The following is a 17,843-nucleotide window of genomic DNA, read 5'->3' on the forward strand; positions in this document are numbered from 1 at the left end:
GTTCGTTTCGTTTTATTTTTTTTTAAATGTTGGTTTGTTGATGGGAAGCTGATAACAGACTTATTTGGAAAATGATAATGAAGCAGTTGATTAATTGTTTGATTAATATTTAATTGTGTTTTGGAGAAAGATTGGCAAACTAATAGTGAATCATTTTTCTTACAGCATTACAACATTCGTGACGCCTGAAAAGGAATTTTATTCGTTTGATGCAATTGAATCATTGGCCGCTGGGAACCTTCCGCGGTGGCTGGCATTCGGGCATGGCGCCAAGGCTGACGCATTGTAGCGTCGAAAGACTGCAGAAACGTTGGTCCATGTCGGCTGGGCTGAGTTGGTCTAGTTAGCCGTGGAACCATTTTTCGACTCAAACGCGCAATTGCAACAGCAATATAACAGCCAGTTTTCTGCCGCTACTCTTGAGAAGGTGGATTCCTCCAACCGAGATTTCCCAACCCTCGGCATCCAACCGGCTGCAGCAAACCCTTGAATTGTATTTCGATTATTTGTGGCCATTTGGTTCAATTCGCTGCTACGAAAAGCGACGGCCGCCGTCGCTGGTGTGCAAGTGTGGTTGCATCGACGGAGCGTTGCAGTCGTTGCCTTCTCGATTACCGCATAACTGCAGCGGGGGCTTGCATTGTGGCAGCAGCGTACATATTGCGCCTGCCGCAGTCATCCAACAACTCCATCGAGACGCCTGCCTGGTTCACGAAGCGCGACGTATCGCCCATCGTGTTGACGCCCTCTTTATCGAATTTTCGGTGCGGTAAAGTTGAACGACCCAACGGAGCTGCTTCTTGTGGGCTGGGAGAGGAAGAAAGGGAAAGCGGGAAAGTTCGTGCAATCAACGACATGGAACGCGATAGGCGAGCTAACACTGGGGGTTCTATCCCGGTTAAAATAGTTGAGGAAAAATTATGAAACCGCAAACAAGCAATAGAAGTTAAAAGAGACCTCATTCTTGCGTTCATAAGTTTGGAATGTTTCAAAAGTACTCGATAAAACTTTGAAAATAGTATATTTTTGCAGTTGCAATTGTTTTTAATTAAATGAAACCCAATTTGCATTCAAATTGCTTAATGATAGCTTAATTTGATAAAAATGCGTAACGCGAACTGCAACAAACAGAGTCACACGATAAAGTTATAAACTCGTTTTTTTCGGATGTAATATATCTGGAAAATGCAGGTCAACTTTATGCCCCAGCTGGCATTTTTTTTTTCTCAACAAGACACCTGTTGTTAACCTCTTCGGTTCCACTTGTGCTCACACACTCCACTAACCCGCTGCCCGGGAGGTTCGTAAACAAATGAGGTTAATAAAAGAGTGGTTCATTTTATTATCCACTCGGCTTTTAGCCTCCGCATGTTTCCCTTCTCGGGAGGGGATTGTTGCATTCTAGCTAGCGGACCCCGCCGTCAGCTGGAGATGCTGAGATGAGAGGTGGACAGACCGCAAGAATGTGTAATGCTACTTAACGTAAGCCCACTCGGTACGGCGGGCGCACGCCCAGTCGAGCTGTGTTTTACGCCCATTTAGTTGCCTCCATTTTGGTTGGCCCGTCTTGGCAAGCATAATTCAATTGAGAATGCATCATCCAATCAACCCAACCAGGGGGGGAAAGAACAGCGTTGATTTTATTCTCCCTCTCAACTAGTTAAATATGTGCTCGGTGTACCGATCCCTGCAAGCATCGTGCAAGTGTAGCATCGTTACCCTGTTTTGTTCTTGTGTTTGGATGTTTGTCTTTAAAAACTGATAAATATTCGCTTGATGCGGTATGCCTTCTTTACCCATGATGTTCTAACAGATTGTGGAGTTGGAAGAGCCCCTATCAGCTCCTATGCAACGCAGTTCTGGAATGACACAACTACTCGGCAGCTTATAACCCAACAGTTTGAACTAAGTAGGTCTAATTCAATTTGGATCTCGCTTGCTAGCCTTATCAGTGACCACAGGGTGACGCCATCGTTCGCATTTGATAGGCACATAGAAGCATTATGATATTTACCCTTTTTCTGCTTTATACCACCATCCCTCATAAGACATAGTTCCATCGTTCAAAAACGTTTTGATAGTTAATTGAAGCTTGGAATTATTTCAACACCCCCTTTTTAACGACCTTTTGATTGGATTACGACGTGGGAATCTGGACGGAGGAGCAAAGTGGGCGTTTTGCGACCCGATTCCTCTTCTATTCTATTCTCAGTCCTACCACATGGCCTGGTGTCATGCGTGACCGGATCAGCTTTTAGTATAGTAAGTTGGGCTTTTCAAATACATCCACTCTTCGATTGGTAATTTCTTGGGTAGATACTAAGGTTTTACTAGACTTCTGACGTTTAAATTGCACATGTGCGTGCTCTTCGAGGGAAGTTTACTAGAACTCGTAGAGTTCCGACATCGCCCGCTAAACGATAACAGATGTGTTTGTTGTCGATGGTTTGAACAAAATTGCCCCCAGCGTTGCGCCCCGTATCCGTAACAACACGTCAGACGCAATGCACCCTCGGTTAACGAAACATTGTGACGTTTCTTACATTGGATACTGACCCACTTGCACCAGCAGAACTCTCGGTGCATAGGCGTCAGTGTGCTGTCGGTGGGTTTTTAGCACACTTGCCTCTGGGACGTTCGGTCTCGGTCGGTAAACGGCTTAAACAGCACAACTGCGGTGGTGGGCGTAGCTTTATGACTGCCATTTTAGAAGAGGATCCTAAACCGAGGGGAACGGTTTTGGGTGAAATCACAAATGCCGCCGACTATTGCCCCAAACCAAAGGGGGGAAACAACGTGCATTGTTGTGTACCGCCGGATTAGCAACACCGAGCAGCTCACGTATGTCCCGAACTCGACGAGGCGGGTGGATTTTCTAAATGAATTATTTGATGGGAAAAGTGCATCCGTCCCCGGATGTGGTTAAATTTTTACGACTCTTAATGAATTACAATGGACTGCATTGTATGGTCCCGTGCACAACAATGGTTCCTTTTTGAAGGGTGTGCATCTCTGCGCCTCAGCAGTTATGGTTTTGTTTTGGTGCTTTGAAGTGGTTATGCCGTTGCATCGGAGTTGGAGATTTGGAATTTCAATTTGATTTAAATGTATATGACCTACTGTTTGCAGAAGAGGCTTCTTCCATTGGACCAAGATGGACTGAACAAAGAATTCATCCACCGACTACGCTGGCCATACTCTCCTAATACTCCGATTAGGTCACGAGGTCAAACCTCAATTGGTATCTTTCGTCCAAGGTTGGCCGGGTCACGATTGCGTCCGCCGAAAAGTGGCTGAAAGTTGTGGCCACACTATTGTGCTGTCACTGATTTGTTGATTATCGGTTGTTTAGTGAGTGGCGGTGGTGTGCCGCGTCCCATTCCTCCCAGGGTGCCGATGTTCCCGCCAAGAAAATGCGCCATGCGTCTTTGTTATAAATGTTTAATGCGATGGCTTTTTGGTGTGGGATGGCTCGATCACGAGTAGCTGAGCTTGAACGACCCTGGGTTGGTGTTCCATGCGCATTCGATGCTCTTGTTGGAGGAGAGGCTCTAATGGCAGAACGAACCAGTTGCGACAGAGCACGAATTTTAAGTACGAAGCGAATGGGAAGAACCTGTTGAGATCTGCTGAGTGAGTGTAAAGAAAATAAAAGATCTCACGAACCGCCGCAGCCGTCCCTGTGTGATTGTGCAATAATTTCAACTTTTCTACTGCATTTGACACTCCATTCACATTCGCCTGCTATACTTTACATATGCGGCAAGGTTAGGTTCTTGTTAGTTGTGGCTCTAAGTTCTCGGCAAGGCTGCTGTCTATGGAGTGTTGTTGGATGGATGGCTGTCAGCTTGCTAATGAGAGTGTAGGAAGCAGTGCATAGTAAGTCCGTGAAAGTCAACTAACCGTGGGAGCGATGGTGCAAGCTCTAGAAGGTCGTCGCCTAGTGGATGTGCCTTCCTTTGAAGAGGACTCCTCTCGCCGATCGTCGATCACAGATTTGTGCCGCGTGATCTATGACACTAGTAGATTCTGAAAGGTTCCTCTTCCTTCTTCTACTAAGAACCTCAACCGGCGCTAGATCGCGGCGTGATATTTGAGCGATCCCAATATGTCACACCCTACCGAGCCGGGGGGATGATATTACGAACACGGCAAAGATATGCCGTCGGTCAACAACAGGACAACCGAACGTGAACACACAAACACGCCCCATGACGCCGACGACGACGCCACAAGTCAAAGGAATGCCTACTCTGTCACTTTATATGGGATCGGTATATACAATCCGATCGGTCGCTCGAGGCGCGTTACGCCTTGCATGATTAATTATTGATGATTAATTATTGACAATTTTTCTAACCGCAGGCCCTCAACGCCACCAAACAAATAAATGTGAAGTCGGCAGACCTCGGTTACCTCGACGCTGCCGGGGGGGAGTTTGGAGTAGGGCTGTGAGGAATCGTAGATCTATATTTGGTTAAGCGACGCGCGCGCCACGGTGGCCCGGCGTCGCGAGTCCAAAGGCGGCGGCATTTACAATCGGAAATAGCATTGTCCCAATTTCTTCGGAACGTTTTTACCGCGTGGTTGCGCGTTTCCGGGAACGGGAAAGGGTTTCGAACGCGAGCAACATAAGCAGGGGGCGGCTGATTTCTAAGAACTGGGCGTTGTCACCCTTGAGCCCTACGTCAAACGATGTATTATGTCCAAAAATGTGGCATTTTATGTAAATTTACTCAACGTTACGTTTGAACTGCGCTGTTGGAATGGAAGAGGAGATCGTTATCAATATCCTATTTGGGCCTTGAGTTGTTATTGGCGATTCCGATTTCTTTTCATTGTATGCAACAAATCTTTTCATTGTATTCTTCTCAACTCTTTATTTCTAATTGACTCATCCATTATTTTATACGTATCTCCGCAGATCCTTTTTCAACAATTTGCTCTTCCGCTGTTTTGTTTAATTTTGTTTTATGTTATGCTAAGAACTAAATACGTCTTAATTTCCAGGACATATGCACCGTCGTTGGTGCACTAAAACAAACGGCACTAGTGTTGTGCCTTATGAATCTTAAGACGAGATTCATTCATATGAATCTTTCAGCTAAAATTAATCCAGATTGATTCATCAATCTTTTGCGATTCGAGTCTTAAAACATTGATGAATCTTTCGAAATCCTAATAAATTTTCATGAATCTTTCATTATTTTTTATGAATCTTGATTCTTTTCTTGGCGTGAATCAAGCGACAAAAAAATAACTCTATCCTTTTTTTGGGCTTTACTGTTCTGTTTACTAACATTAATGAATCTTTGGGATTCATTAATCTGCCATTAAAAGATGCATGAATCTCGTAAACGAAGCAAAGAGTCATTCAGAGTCATGAATCTGAATCGGAATTACACAACTCTAAACAGCACTATTTCATTATTTTGATCATAACTTTATTCTAATATTGAATACTTGACTTGGACATAACCAGCGGAGGTAGTATCAAAACAGTACAAGATCGACCTGGCATACAAATCTCTGAACTAGATGACTGATATCCAAGAGTTGTCGAAGGGAATCAAATTCTACGGGAGAGCACAGGTACAGGTCGCACCGTCGTCCATGTTTGGCCTGTGGTTTTCGGTGTGCGGTGCGCGAATGTAAATTGTTGAAATAGTTTTCCCCCCTCCCCAACACCCTCATCCGCGTCTTGGTCGACCGCAAGATTTTTACATGCCTTACTTGCGGCTCACAGCTGACACACGAGCGACGTGTTTGTTGCGCGCGCGAACTATTCGCTACGGTCTTCTCGGTCCTAATGCAACCCGGGCAGCAGAACCGCTGAGAACTACATGTGTTTACGTGGCGGCAAGAAGGGCTTCGATTCTCTGCCAACCAGCAGATGTGTGTGCCTAAACCGCATGCCTCTACCGCAAGCACACGGTATGGTTCTTTTTTTCTTTATATTTGCGGGCCACATCACGCATGGCACAGTTTGCGCCTTTTTTGCGAGGGACACCCGGTTTTGGTCCGGGAGCAAGTGACTGACGTCGTCATCTTCGTCGTCGTCGTCGTCGTCTGCTTCGGGATGGTGCCGGTGGTTGTTGGGTGAAGATATTTTTATTGCACTTGCATTGCCCTGCAACACCACCAGCCCGTCGCACATCCGCGTTTACGGTGAGATGCGATGCCGGTACGAAATCAGCAATCAGCAAAGAGGGGAATCTGGTGTCTCAGCATCATCACACCCGCGTGTCTTCTGCACATATGGACACGAATCGCGTCAGTAGTCGCGAGTGCGGGAGAGCGAGAGGAGGTCGCGATCTGTCTGTCGGTGTGTCCATTAGTGGAGACACTGCATCGATTTGTCAAGCAAGTGTGATAAGTGGTGTGCCAACATGCGCTTGTCAGTCAGAGCCGGGTTGGTGGTACATGCCCATCCCTGGCGGCTCGGCCGGTGCTGATGTCCAACCCCCGGGGCGCCAAAATGCGATCGTTTTTACAAATTGGTTGACTGTTCGACATTTCATAACCGTTCGCGCCGTTACGGTTTTGGGTTGTCTAGGCCCTCGGAGCCGGTACTTTTGCCGGTCTGCGTGGTTAGAAATGCTAATCTTTGCGCCGAAAAAGGACGAGGCTGCTTTGGTAAAGGTTACCGCTTCCAAAACATGACCGGTAGATCACTCTTGTGTTCCGTAGACTGTTGCCGTATGCAGGTTTAGATGACTTATTTTCCTGTTACTCGTATAGTTTCCCTATTGAAGAAAACTTATGCACCTGCTTAATTCGGTGCTCGCGAGTTGTTACGACTACCAACATTCTAGTTCGATGGAGCCCCTTCGAAACTGGATGCATTATAACTCAATCACATCACCGCATAGGCTTCTCAGAGTCGTCCGGTTTTCGTAAATGGTTCAAAACCAAAACCTACCGCAAGAGTTCCAATCTGGTTGTTTTTTTTTTCCTCTTGTGCTTCTGTAGGGTGCGTGACAAACACTAATTTTCTGCAAACGTGCTCTAAAAGCGGTACCAAATTGAACGCCAAAAAATAACAGCAAACAACCCAAGCGCCAGGGATTCTCAATGCTTTTGTTTTCAACGTTTTATATTTTTGATCAGCGCTGCGACACACTCGCAATTGACTGATAAAAGACATAAATAATAGAAGTGTTTTTAAGTTTTAAATTTAATGAATAAAAGTTATTAAACAATGTTGCTGAGGCATGTAAATAGGATGTATGAGAATTTAACAATTTAACTATTTTATTTAATAATTTAACTTTTAGAATATTACACTATTACTAAGAAGTTTTAAATATTTCTCTTTTTATAAATGTATGCAAATCTGGTAAAAATATTCTTCGTTAACCTCTGGTCAGGGCTTTACGCATGCATGCGTATGCGTTTTTGCCCATGGGACAGATAGAGGCTGTCACCGATGCCAGCATACCTTCCGTTGTCTGTAGAGTTGTGTAAATCTGAATGAATCTCTGCCTTATAAGGAATACATGAATCTTTCGTCGAGAGATTCATGAATCCTAAAGACACGCCCACGGATGAAACGTCACCAGCCAAAAATGGGTTAAGGGAAACTTTTTTTTTTGCGCATTGTCCACGTCTATGGAAGAATCGGCTAGATTTGTGACAGATCCATAAAAGATTTATGAAGATTCATTAAGTTTTCGAAAGACTCATTAAGCATTGAAAATTCGAATCCGCAAAGATTCATGAATCCATCTGAATGAATCTTAGGTGAAAGATTCATATGAATGAATCTCGTCAAAAGATTCATTAACACGTTAAGCGCTATGCCCAAATTGCACTGCTTTCCGTTTTGCCAGCGATTCGTAGAAACGCCGGCCTACCCAACGGGCTCTGTCGGTCCGAGCAGACCGACGTCGGCTCAGGGGAAAGAACACTGTCGGCCCCACGGGGCCGACGTAGCGCTTAACGTGTTAAGCACAACACTAGTTTTCTGTATTAAAAATCAAACGATTTTGATTCTTGCCGTAGACTCTTGCGTTATTATATGTCAACATATTGGTGCTAGTAGATTTTAATGAGATTGTGTAGACATGTAATGAGAATTTTCAAAAGCAAAATAACCCTTTAATTATTTGGGACAGAAAAACTTAAAAAGCTCTGGCCAGGGCATTAGGGATCAAATAAGAAACCTTTGGCACTTACGTTCAATTGAGACTTATGTCAACAATCAATGTTTTTATTCCAATTTATTTAGTTGACACCTCTTTTTCCAAACGTACCAAACACTCATGTATGGATAGGGCAAGTTGATATTCAGGAAAAATAAAAAAAAAAAGAAATAATTAAAACTCTCGCTTGAGAACCACTGCTCCCGACCATTCGATTAACCTCAGCGGGAACTCCACTGCCGCTATGCCAGCTATCGTACACCGACGTGTGTCTGGAGCGTCAACGTCGTCATAGGCCGGTCCACCACGGTGTGGAAGCATTCGGCAATAGACTAGGTGTACTCCACGCTGTTGGGATGATGGATGAGAGAGTTGATGATGTCAAATACCGTCGACCAGCTTCCTCCATTTACGCGGGACGTGGGGAACGAGTGAGCCGAAACAGCTCCGAGCTCCGCGTCCTGTGCAAACATGGGTAGTAAAATTGAACTTAATTAAGAGGTTAAGTTTTCCGACGTTTATAGCGCCTTATTTTCGGCGGTGCGGTAAGGGTGTGTAGGTCGGTAGTGTAGAGGATATATACTACCGCCACCCAACCCATACATCATGTTGGGGGGCCTACTTTTTTAGTTGCTTCCAGATGGATGGAATATGTGTAGACATTGTCGTAGGGTAGCGCCCAAAGGGTGTAACGTAATAAATTTTAGTAATTGCGGTACACGGGAAGTGCTAGAGTTACGGCGTTTTCTCTAATTTCGGCGGAGTAAGGCGGAGGGCTGCCGGCATGTGTTGATTTCCCAGCTTAGTAACGATGTCTGACAGTAATTTGGGCCCTTGGGAGGGTGCTTGGGACTTGGGTAAACGAAAAACAAACTAGACTAGGCAGATGATGTCCCTAGTAGAGATCTGCACCTCAAATGTTCTTGAGGGAGTGCTCCCTAATTACTGCTTAAGGTGGATCTGATGTCGTCGAAAACGGTGATGAGTGGGGATGCATGCTTTTTACCGTCTTCCAGCATCCATCATTCCATGCAGCGACTCCCCGTTCGGCTCCATTTGTGATCATTTTAAACTCACCCGTGCCATTATTAGTTCCACGTCGTGCCGTGTCAAGGTGCGACAAGCTATCGATTTCCTCGCCGAGTATCAGGTGTGTGTGTGTGTCCCTTATCCTCGCGCGTTTGAGAGCACCTGTAACGCTTTCCACATCTCGGCGTTATTTCGAGAGTTGGAAAAAGACATTTCTTCTCTTTCAAAAAACACGAACACTGTCGGATGAAAATCCGTGAATTTCGAGAGCTGATTTTCCATCCCAATGATCCTCCTTCTCGTCGCTCCCCAACCGCCGTTCCGTGTCGTTTGGCAGCGAGAAATCGTGCACACCCGGGGGCGCGCGACCCAGGTGACGAAGATGGACGGATGTTGACATTTTCGCGTCGTCATGTTGAGAGATCAACTGGTGGCAGCCGCTGTGTCTCTGATGTAGCGGCGGCGTGGCCAATTTTGTGCTAGATTTCCTTATTTTTCATTCGCCGCTGCTTTTGACTTGACGGGCGTGGAAGTATCGAGGTTTTTTTCCTTGGGAAAATCAATTAAATGTATCGATTGCAGCAGAGAAAGATCGTTCCGTATACAGAGAAATTCCCACACAATGTAACCAAATTTGCAACAGTGTATCAATCAGTACAAGGGAATAATTTTACGGCGTATTTTTTGTTATACCGCTTTGTCCTTTTTTTCTTCTAAAATAGCACAACATCCCTACTGACGAGGAATAGCACAACATCCCTTATTGACGGTATATTATAGATCAGTTGTTGGCTGATCGTCTGCGCTTTAGAGATTCGAACCCACGACCTCCAGTGTGGTGTGATTCCACGGTACCGCTACGCCATGCGCATCATCTTTTTGTCCATGTTCTAATCGTTACAAGGTGATACTTGAAAACAAATCATGAGATGTTTGAATAACGTCGTTTATATCAATTTATCTACAATTGAAATTAAAATAAAATTATGCTGGAATGCCATTCAAAAACAGCCCAGCCACCGAATGTCGCCGGGTTGTCTAGGAACCGCGTAGAAATGGTACCTCTAGACAGGACGGTTCACTATTTCCGTGATCGTCTGTCGAGGATCTCATTTTTTTGGAGTGGGATCAATTTCTCTCGGCACAGAAATGCTGACGGAGTTCTGGTGTCTCTACCCTCCAGCGAAAGTGACTTTTATTTTCAGTCGCGATCCCACGAAGAACGATGAAATCATCCTCCTCCTCCTCGGCGGGGTGGACTTCACTCGGCGCTTCTACACTCCCACACACAGGCTTATCTACAGACATCTGCTGCGTAGGCGATTTTAATATGTTTAATTGGCTCGCAACGATTGCGGGTCGCTCGAGACGCCGCAGGAAACAGCGCCGGGGAAGCGCGCCAAAGAGAAAGTAAATTTCGGCGTTCTCCGGAGAAAAATATGCGGTAATAATATGGACGTCAAATTTGCCGTCAAATTTGACCGATTCCGGCTTTTGGCTTGGGTTCCTGTGCATCCAGGCGCGAAGAAGACGCGTGCGTCTCATCCACCGTCCGTGTCCAACAAGAGGGGCCATAATTTATCTTTAATGGTTGGTGGCGTGCGTGTGGTTGAGCTGAATGGTTTGAAGCCGGGTTGAGTTGATCTTAAGATGGGGAGGTTGTTTTTTTTTAACTCTTCCGCCATCGCGGTCTCGATGTTTCCTTCTTTTCTTTGTGGTTTTGACACATCGAACGGACAACGAACGAAGGGTGTCCCGGGTTCGATGCGTAGCGGAGCAATATTTCGTCGGAAGAGTCACTCACACCGTACCCCGATGACATGTAATATGATATTTTTTCACCTTTTTTGGGAAGATGATTACCATGGGAAGCGTTGCGGAAGCCTTTCACCCAGGCCAACCACAAAGTGTGTAAAGTCATGGCCAAAGATTGTGCAAAGATTCGGGTTTAAACTGTCCGAATTCAAAAGCACGGACATTATGCGAGTTTTCTCTACAAATTGGAGATACTTTTTAACGATTTTTGTCTCCATCGTCTGGCGATGTAAAAGAGTGATGTGTTGTTGATCGGGCGACTGAACACGGGACTTAATTATTCGCCTTCGTTTCCTCCGCGAAGTGTGTAACATTTTTCCACAACCCGCGCTAGTAGATTTCGTATCTAGTTGAAACTACTACGAAACATGCTTTCGGTGACGGCAAAGGAGAAGACTTGAATGAGATGTAGCAGAGGTAATAACAATAGTAGCAAACACAAAAAAAAACCGCACCCACTCGAGAGGAACACACGATTGCATGGTGTGGGCCCACTCTATCTAATCTTATCTTGCGAAAACCATTTTTGATAGTAAATTGCAACGAACAACAAGGGCTGTCAAGACGGTGTCGAGTGAACGGCGACGATTGTTGCGTTGTTGTGTACTACAATTTACTACCACCACTCTGTGATTGCTATTCGCTCAGCCGAAAAAGATGCTCGGGTTTGGTGGCAAGGTTGTCGTTGGTGGCCAAAGGCAAACGTAACCGAAGGTTACAAGGTTTTGTTTGGTTGGTGCCTGTTCCCACATGTGGGTCGTGTGCCGACGCCGCCGCGATTGCGTTGTTGCGTGTACGCCGTGTAGGAGCATTAAAGGTTGTACCGTTTAAGTCTTTATGGGCTTATCGGTGGATGATGATTACCGTGTGCTCCCCCCAGCCACACGGCATTGTATTGTGTCGGGCGTGTCGCAGACCGGAAGGGTTGCCATTTTATCCCTCCATGACATTTCTTCACCTCCACCACCTCTGAAGATTGCGTTGTGATTAACGTCTTGCGAGAACACAATGCATACGCCGGTGAAGATGGATGGATCGTGGACTGCCCTTGAAAGGTGCAGTGTTATTACGCCGACGGTCAGCAGTGCAATGAACCATTGGGAAGGTGTTACATCCGACATCTTTAGAAGTCTGATTCTTGGAAATGTTTTGTATGATTTTAATCGCCTTAGAAAGTGTCATTGGAAAGCAAATGAGTTTTTAATACTTTCAGTCCAAGTAATACTTCAATTCAACTTGAACCATGAATCACGAATTATACAATCATCAAGCATGGCTTTGCCGAATGACTCATTTACGAGACACCCTTTTACAATCAAGATGAATGTATGTATCTCTAAAAATTTTATTGAAAGATAGGAAACAAGAGGAATATCATGGAAAAAAATGGGCTTTAAACATCGAAGTGCGTTTTTAAAAGTGCTATTCGAATCTTTTTTAAACACTTTGATGCGCAATCGAAGCATTTAAGACGTAATCATAGTCTAATTTAATTTCATTTAAGACGTAATCATTTCTACCGTTTAACTTGTTGGGAAACAAACATTGTGGGCAAGTCTTGGACGTTCTCTGCAATTTAAGGCAACGAAACTAAAAAAATGGAAAGCGGTTGAGTTTAAAAGAGTAGACTTTTAAATGTAGTTTACTGAAAATTGACATACTATATAATAATTGAAAGCTGATAACAATCCTGAGAGAGAAAAAAAAACAGTAGAGGATTAAAAACTTTGTTTGCAACAGTAAACAAGATTGTCACCCATCTGTGGGTGACGAGCATACTAAATTGAAATGGATAAAGATTGCTCTTAGATCCTTCTTTTTTTTGAAAGATCGCTTTTATTCGAGTATTTCTCTTTTTCGTTAACTCTTTTAGAAAGTCTTAGACTTTTTTTCTATTTAGTAAGCTAGTTCTATCTGCACATAACCGAGTGTTAAACGGCAGATCTCGTGGATTGGAAAACGCTGAACTTAATTGAACTCTCTGAAGCGATCGAACCAACCGGTCAAGGTTTCCGACTGCCGGAAACGCCTACGCCGGGGGAATTTTTGGGTAAGGTAAACGTTCTTGGTGTACACGTTCCGTTCGGTGCTGGCATCGCGTTTCACCTACCCTCTACCCCGCCGACCGGGTCCGAAAACACCTCACGATCCGTATCGAAATGTGACTTAATCGGATCACTCTCCGTCACACCCGCGCACTCATTTCGAGATTGTATCGTGCCGCGGAGTTGCAAGCTAGACTTGGTGACTATGTTTACGTGGCCCGACACAGCAAGACCTCCCCGTTGGAAATCGTGGGCCGCGTGGCCGGAATAGCCAGACCGATTGACGATTTTTTTGCTAGCCTTTTTTCTAGTTTCTTCCAGTCCACAGTCAGATGCCGCCCGGAAGGGTTTGGGCGTGAACCGGCATTAGAGCGGCATTGTTGTTTATTTGTGTTTTGTGTTTGGTATTATGGAAGCAGATGATTGCTGATTTACATAATTTACATTTACGTGGGGTTATATGAACTCTACATGTGAGTTGTATTTTCATAAGTGGTGTTTATTGTTTCGAAAGGGGTTCAATACAACTTAGTTTTCTTAATTTATTTCTTGGTTAGAAGTGTGATTAATTTGCTTTACATGTTCAAGACGACCGTTTTCCTTTTTTCCGAATAAATATTCAAGTAAACAACTGCACAAGAAACGAGAAAAAACTACTATTTCCCAACTTCCCGATTCGAAATCTGAACCGGAAGAGTTTCAATCTTTTCTCGGTGCTTTCCTTTTCTCCTTTCACTGTCTACTCCTCTCAACATTTCAACAGTCTACCCGAGCTTTACGTTCAGTGTTCTTAATACGTTTACTCTGTTTCCTCCCTTTCCCCACAGGCTACTTATGTCACTGCCAGGCCACACGCAGCGCTTGCTGGTGCTGCTGTTCGGAACGTTTCGCGTGATAGCCAGCAACTCCGAGCGCGCCGAAACGGGCATGACGAGCGAAGCGCTCGGAGTCTCGGTGGCGCCCAGCTTCTTTCAGTCCTGCGTCAGCGACGGCAAGACGGCCCGCATGAAGGATGTCCTACGGTATAAGGTGAGTGGCTGGCGGGTGTGCCGCTTTTGGGACCACCGAGTTTTTGCTCTAGCAGGAAAACATATGAGAAGTTTTTTTTTTTATTTCTCCCCTCCGTGTCCCCGAGTGGGTTCCGATGATTAACCCCTTTACGACCCTTACACACTTTGTATCTCACTAGACTGCTGCCGGGTGGCGGAAGGTTTTTGTTTTGTACATTTCTCGCAAAAACTTCTCTACCGCAAGATTTGAAAATTGTTCACTGTTTATCTGAACTAGTAGTAAAAAATCGTTTGACATGTCGCGAAATTTTTAAAACACAAAACAATCCGTGTCTTGTGCCTTCGGAACAACACGTTTTCCAACAAAACCATCGATTCGTGCTTTATCCCAAGTGGGCTTGGTGGACAAATAATAAACAAAATAGTGGTTATTTTACTGCCGGCGAAGGGACAGTTAAGAGATTGCCCAACCATAATGAACCGTAGATTATTAAACGAATGGCAAGGTAGAGCAAGTATGTGGTGTAGATGAATCCAAACGTGGTAGAGGAAGGCACAGTTTAACGATGTTTTAAAAATCACTTTCTCGGAAAATATTTCGTTCCACCTGAGTGCCATCTTTAAAGTATTTTAATCGAATGAAGATCATTTATTTACCACCTTTACTTTATTGGTGATAAGCACACCTAATGGATTCATCAGCTGATAGTAAATAGTGTTTCTACTACCGAGATTAACATGTTAATTAAATACATCGTTTGCGATGTTGTTGTGTTGTCATCGAAGCGTGTCATCTTCTTGCGTGATAAATTATTTCATTTGATTGGCTTACATTTTCAGGCCATTTAAAATAAAAATGATACAAACCGGCGACGGTCTTTCCTAACCCATGTTACATGGTGTGATGTATGATGGTTACACGTTCCAAGTTTTCACCACTCCCCCCGACCCCTAACCATCTCATGCTTCGATGCAGTTTCCTCTTTCCAAGCTCTCATTTTGAGCGTCGTAAAAAATCTGTGACCAAATGTGGGCGCCTTTCGGTTGTTCGTTATGCAACGAGATTCGATCGTGGTCCAATCGCAGGCGGAGGGTGATCTCCCTTGTGGGTTGAGCGAACGCCAAGGAAAAGCCTTCGAATGCGCGCACACAAAGCGGTTCAACAAATGCTAAAGAAAAACACCCGCGCAACATAACGGGAGGGCCCAGCACACACACACTTTCGGTCCCCTCTTTGATTCGTGGGGCTGTTGGGAGTTCATTTTTCAAAACATTTGCTGACCATCGTCACACCCCACACCACCCCCTTCACGGCACGATTTTGCCTCGCCCAAATCATGCAAAATAAAAAATATAAATAAAATCGACAACGGGAAAATATCATGCAACATGCACCCCCATTGGCGAGATCCGATGGCGATGCGATAATCCCTCCGGGGCGAGTGAGTTTGTGTGGCCGAAATGGTGGTGTTGTTGATCGTGTTGTTGGTGGGAATGGAAGTGGGGAAAAAAAAGATCTCGGAGGCAGCAGTCAGCATCCAAATTATTATCGAACCACGATCGGGCCGGGAGAATTAGTCTCCGATTTGTGCCCACTTTCACCGCGATCGGTTTGGCTCCGTTGGGTTCCACTTTTCCTTCGTGCCTACCCACTTTTTGGTTGGTTGTTGTTTTGTCTGCCGTCGTACGGAACCTCGAAGCGCGCGTGGTTCGTGATCGAAATATCACTTGCGTGTGTGTAGAGAGGGTGGGGAGAGTGGCTGCGGGGAACCGTGAAGGGGTTGGGTGGGCAGCAAAAACCGGCGATCACGTGCCGTCCCCCGGCGGATGGAATTGGGACCGACTTTTAATCGTTTCTGGTTTTTACCGCACTCGCCTCCGATTTTAAGGGCAACAAAACAAATGTTCGGTGGAAGGAAAAGTTATAAAATGCTCATCAAATTTGGTACAGGCCGAGGGAAAACCCGAACGTGAGTGGGAGAGAGAGGGGTTAGGATGGAGGAAAACAGAAGATCGTGTACGAGCAAGATGCAAACAATCGAATCCGAAGCCGATGAAAGATTGGGATCGTGAGTTTTTGAATTTGGGTTGTGTTTTGGTTTTTTTCTTACGCTGGGAAAAGGGAAGGCTGGGGTGGTGTTATGTTGGAAAATTGATACATTTTCTTCGCTGAACGACGGCGTAATGGTTCCTATAACGACGCGTTGTGTTGCTTGTTGTTTGGTATGGGTGTGTGTGTGTGCGTTGCTCTTAAGATAATTGCGAACGACCGGAGGAGAATAATGATGATGCTGAATGGATTTGTTTTATTGGAAAGGATGCAATGTTGCACCGAACAGAATGTATGTCCCGCTTTGTGCTGAAAACTCGCGGTAAACGGGGGGCACCCTCGTTCCGATAATTACTATTACAACATCGCTTAAACGATGTGTAAAAAGTAATCGTCGCGGGGTGAAGGAAAAAAAACCGAACCATTTCATCGAAGATGCACCAACGTGTTAAAGGACGGTGAGATTGTGCCACGGGAAAATGCAATTTTGCGCCCATTTACGATAATTGAGTGGAAAATGGAAGCGTGCGGATGGGCAAATTAGTTTCGCACCGCGCGTATCGATTCGCGAGCCGCCTGGTGGTAAAAGCTGACCGCATCATTGCCCATTAGAAGGCTCTTTCCATCCGCTCTTTGCTTTACATTTTCTTTTCGTTTCCCTTCGCCATCGGATTCATCCGTTGCATAAAGCCTACCCTCATTTATGTTACGTCAAAAAGCTTGCACCATATGGGTTGGGTTTGGTCAAATTTTGTCAACGATTTTGATCCCGTTTGCAAGGGCTTAACGGGCATCTTAAATTCAAGCAGAATCATTTACAAATATATCAGTTAATACACTTAAGGTTTTTTAAATATTAAAAAATGCCATGATTCAATTTACAAAAAAACTCATGAGCAATAAGCAAAGTTAGAAACCTTTCCACTTTTTTACCATTCTTTCATTTTTTTTCCTGTGACGTTTGTAATCGCGCAAGCTTTTACCAAAACGCAAAAAATGCACTGATATGCGGCGAAATATTCTTTTTTTAAATATTTCTATGATTCCTTACCTCCGTTTATATACTCCAACTTAATTTTATTAAGAGGAGTAAATGTTCGGTTGTAATAATAAATTTTATTAATTTGTATATTAAACACATGGTTTTTCTTTTTTATTTGGATCATTCTGAAGACTTTCACACTAATCAACGCTAAATGAAAGTTTTCATGTTGTTTGGTGTTAATATTATAGTTTTAATTGCATACTCTTGTTTATCGTTTGTTTATGTTTATCTTATTTGTTCATAATCATTATTAAAACTTGAAGTTGACACATTTTGAAATAATTTTTGCTAATTTTCAGATCAATTAACATTAATTCCTTAATAGGGCAGTAATTTGTTTTGTTAACGCTCTTAAATTTTCTTTGGAAAATTCGCACTGATATTATTCGCTTCGGTCGTGTGATTATATCCAATATCATACTGCAATTTGACGCCAGCTTCTGCTCCCGTGCATATACCAGTATGTTACATTCGTTTGCGAATCAAAGTGTTTTGTCTACACTGTACCGTGTCGTTGGAACAGTGTAAAATCGATTGTAAAATGCCCGTGACCCGCTCCGTCTGGATAGTCTACTTTTCCACGACTTTCTTCCGCGCGGTTAGTGTTTTCCGAAGGTCCATCTCACACGCCATCCGGATGAATGGAAACTCTTGCTGGCCGGAGAAAACCTTTCTTTCATTTCACATGGTCACATTCTCTGCAGT

The 17,843-nt window shown here is 44.4% G+C and overlaps 1 protein-coding gene across 1 annotated transcript in view; it reads left to right on the forward strand.

The window, feature by feature from the left end:
• The window catches only part of LOC131258581 (uncharacterized), a 38,068-nt gene that overhangs the window by 5,021 nt on the left and 15,204 nt on the right, over nt 1-17,843 (forward strand). The window contains exon 3 of the mRNA XM_058259930.1: nt 13,861-14,062. Coding sequence (XP_058115913.1) covers nt 13,861-14,062 — 202 coding nt within the window. The remainder of the gene's footprint in view (nt 1-13,860; nt 14,063-17,843) is intronic.

Source organism: Anopheles coustani, chromosome 3 (assembly GCF_943734705.1).
Source record: "Anopheles coustani chromosome 3, idAnoCousDA_361_x.2, whole genome shotgun sequence".
In the NCBI taxonomy this organism is placed as follows: domain Eukaryota; kingdom Metazoa; phylum Arthropoda; class Insecta; order Diptera; family Culicidae; genus Anopheles; species Anopheles coustani.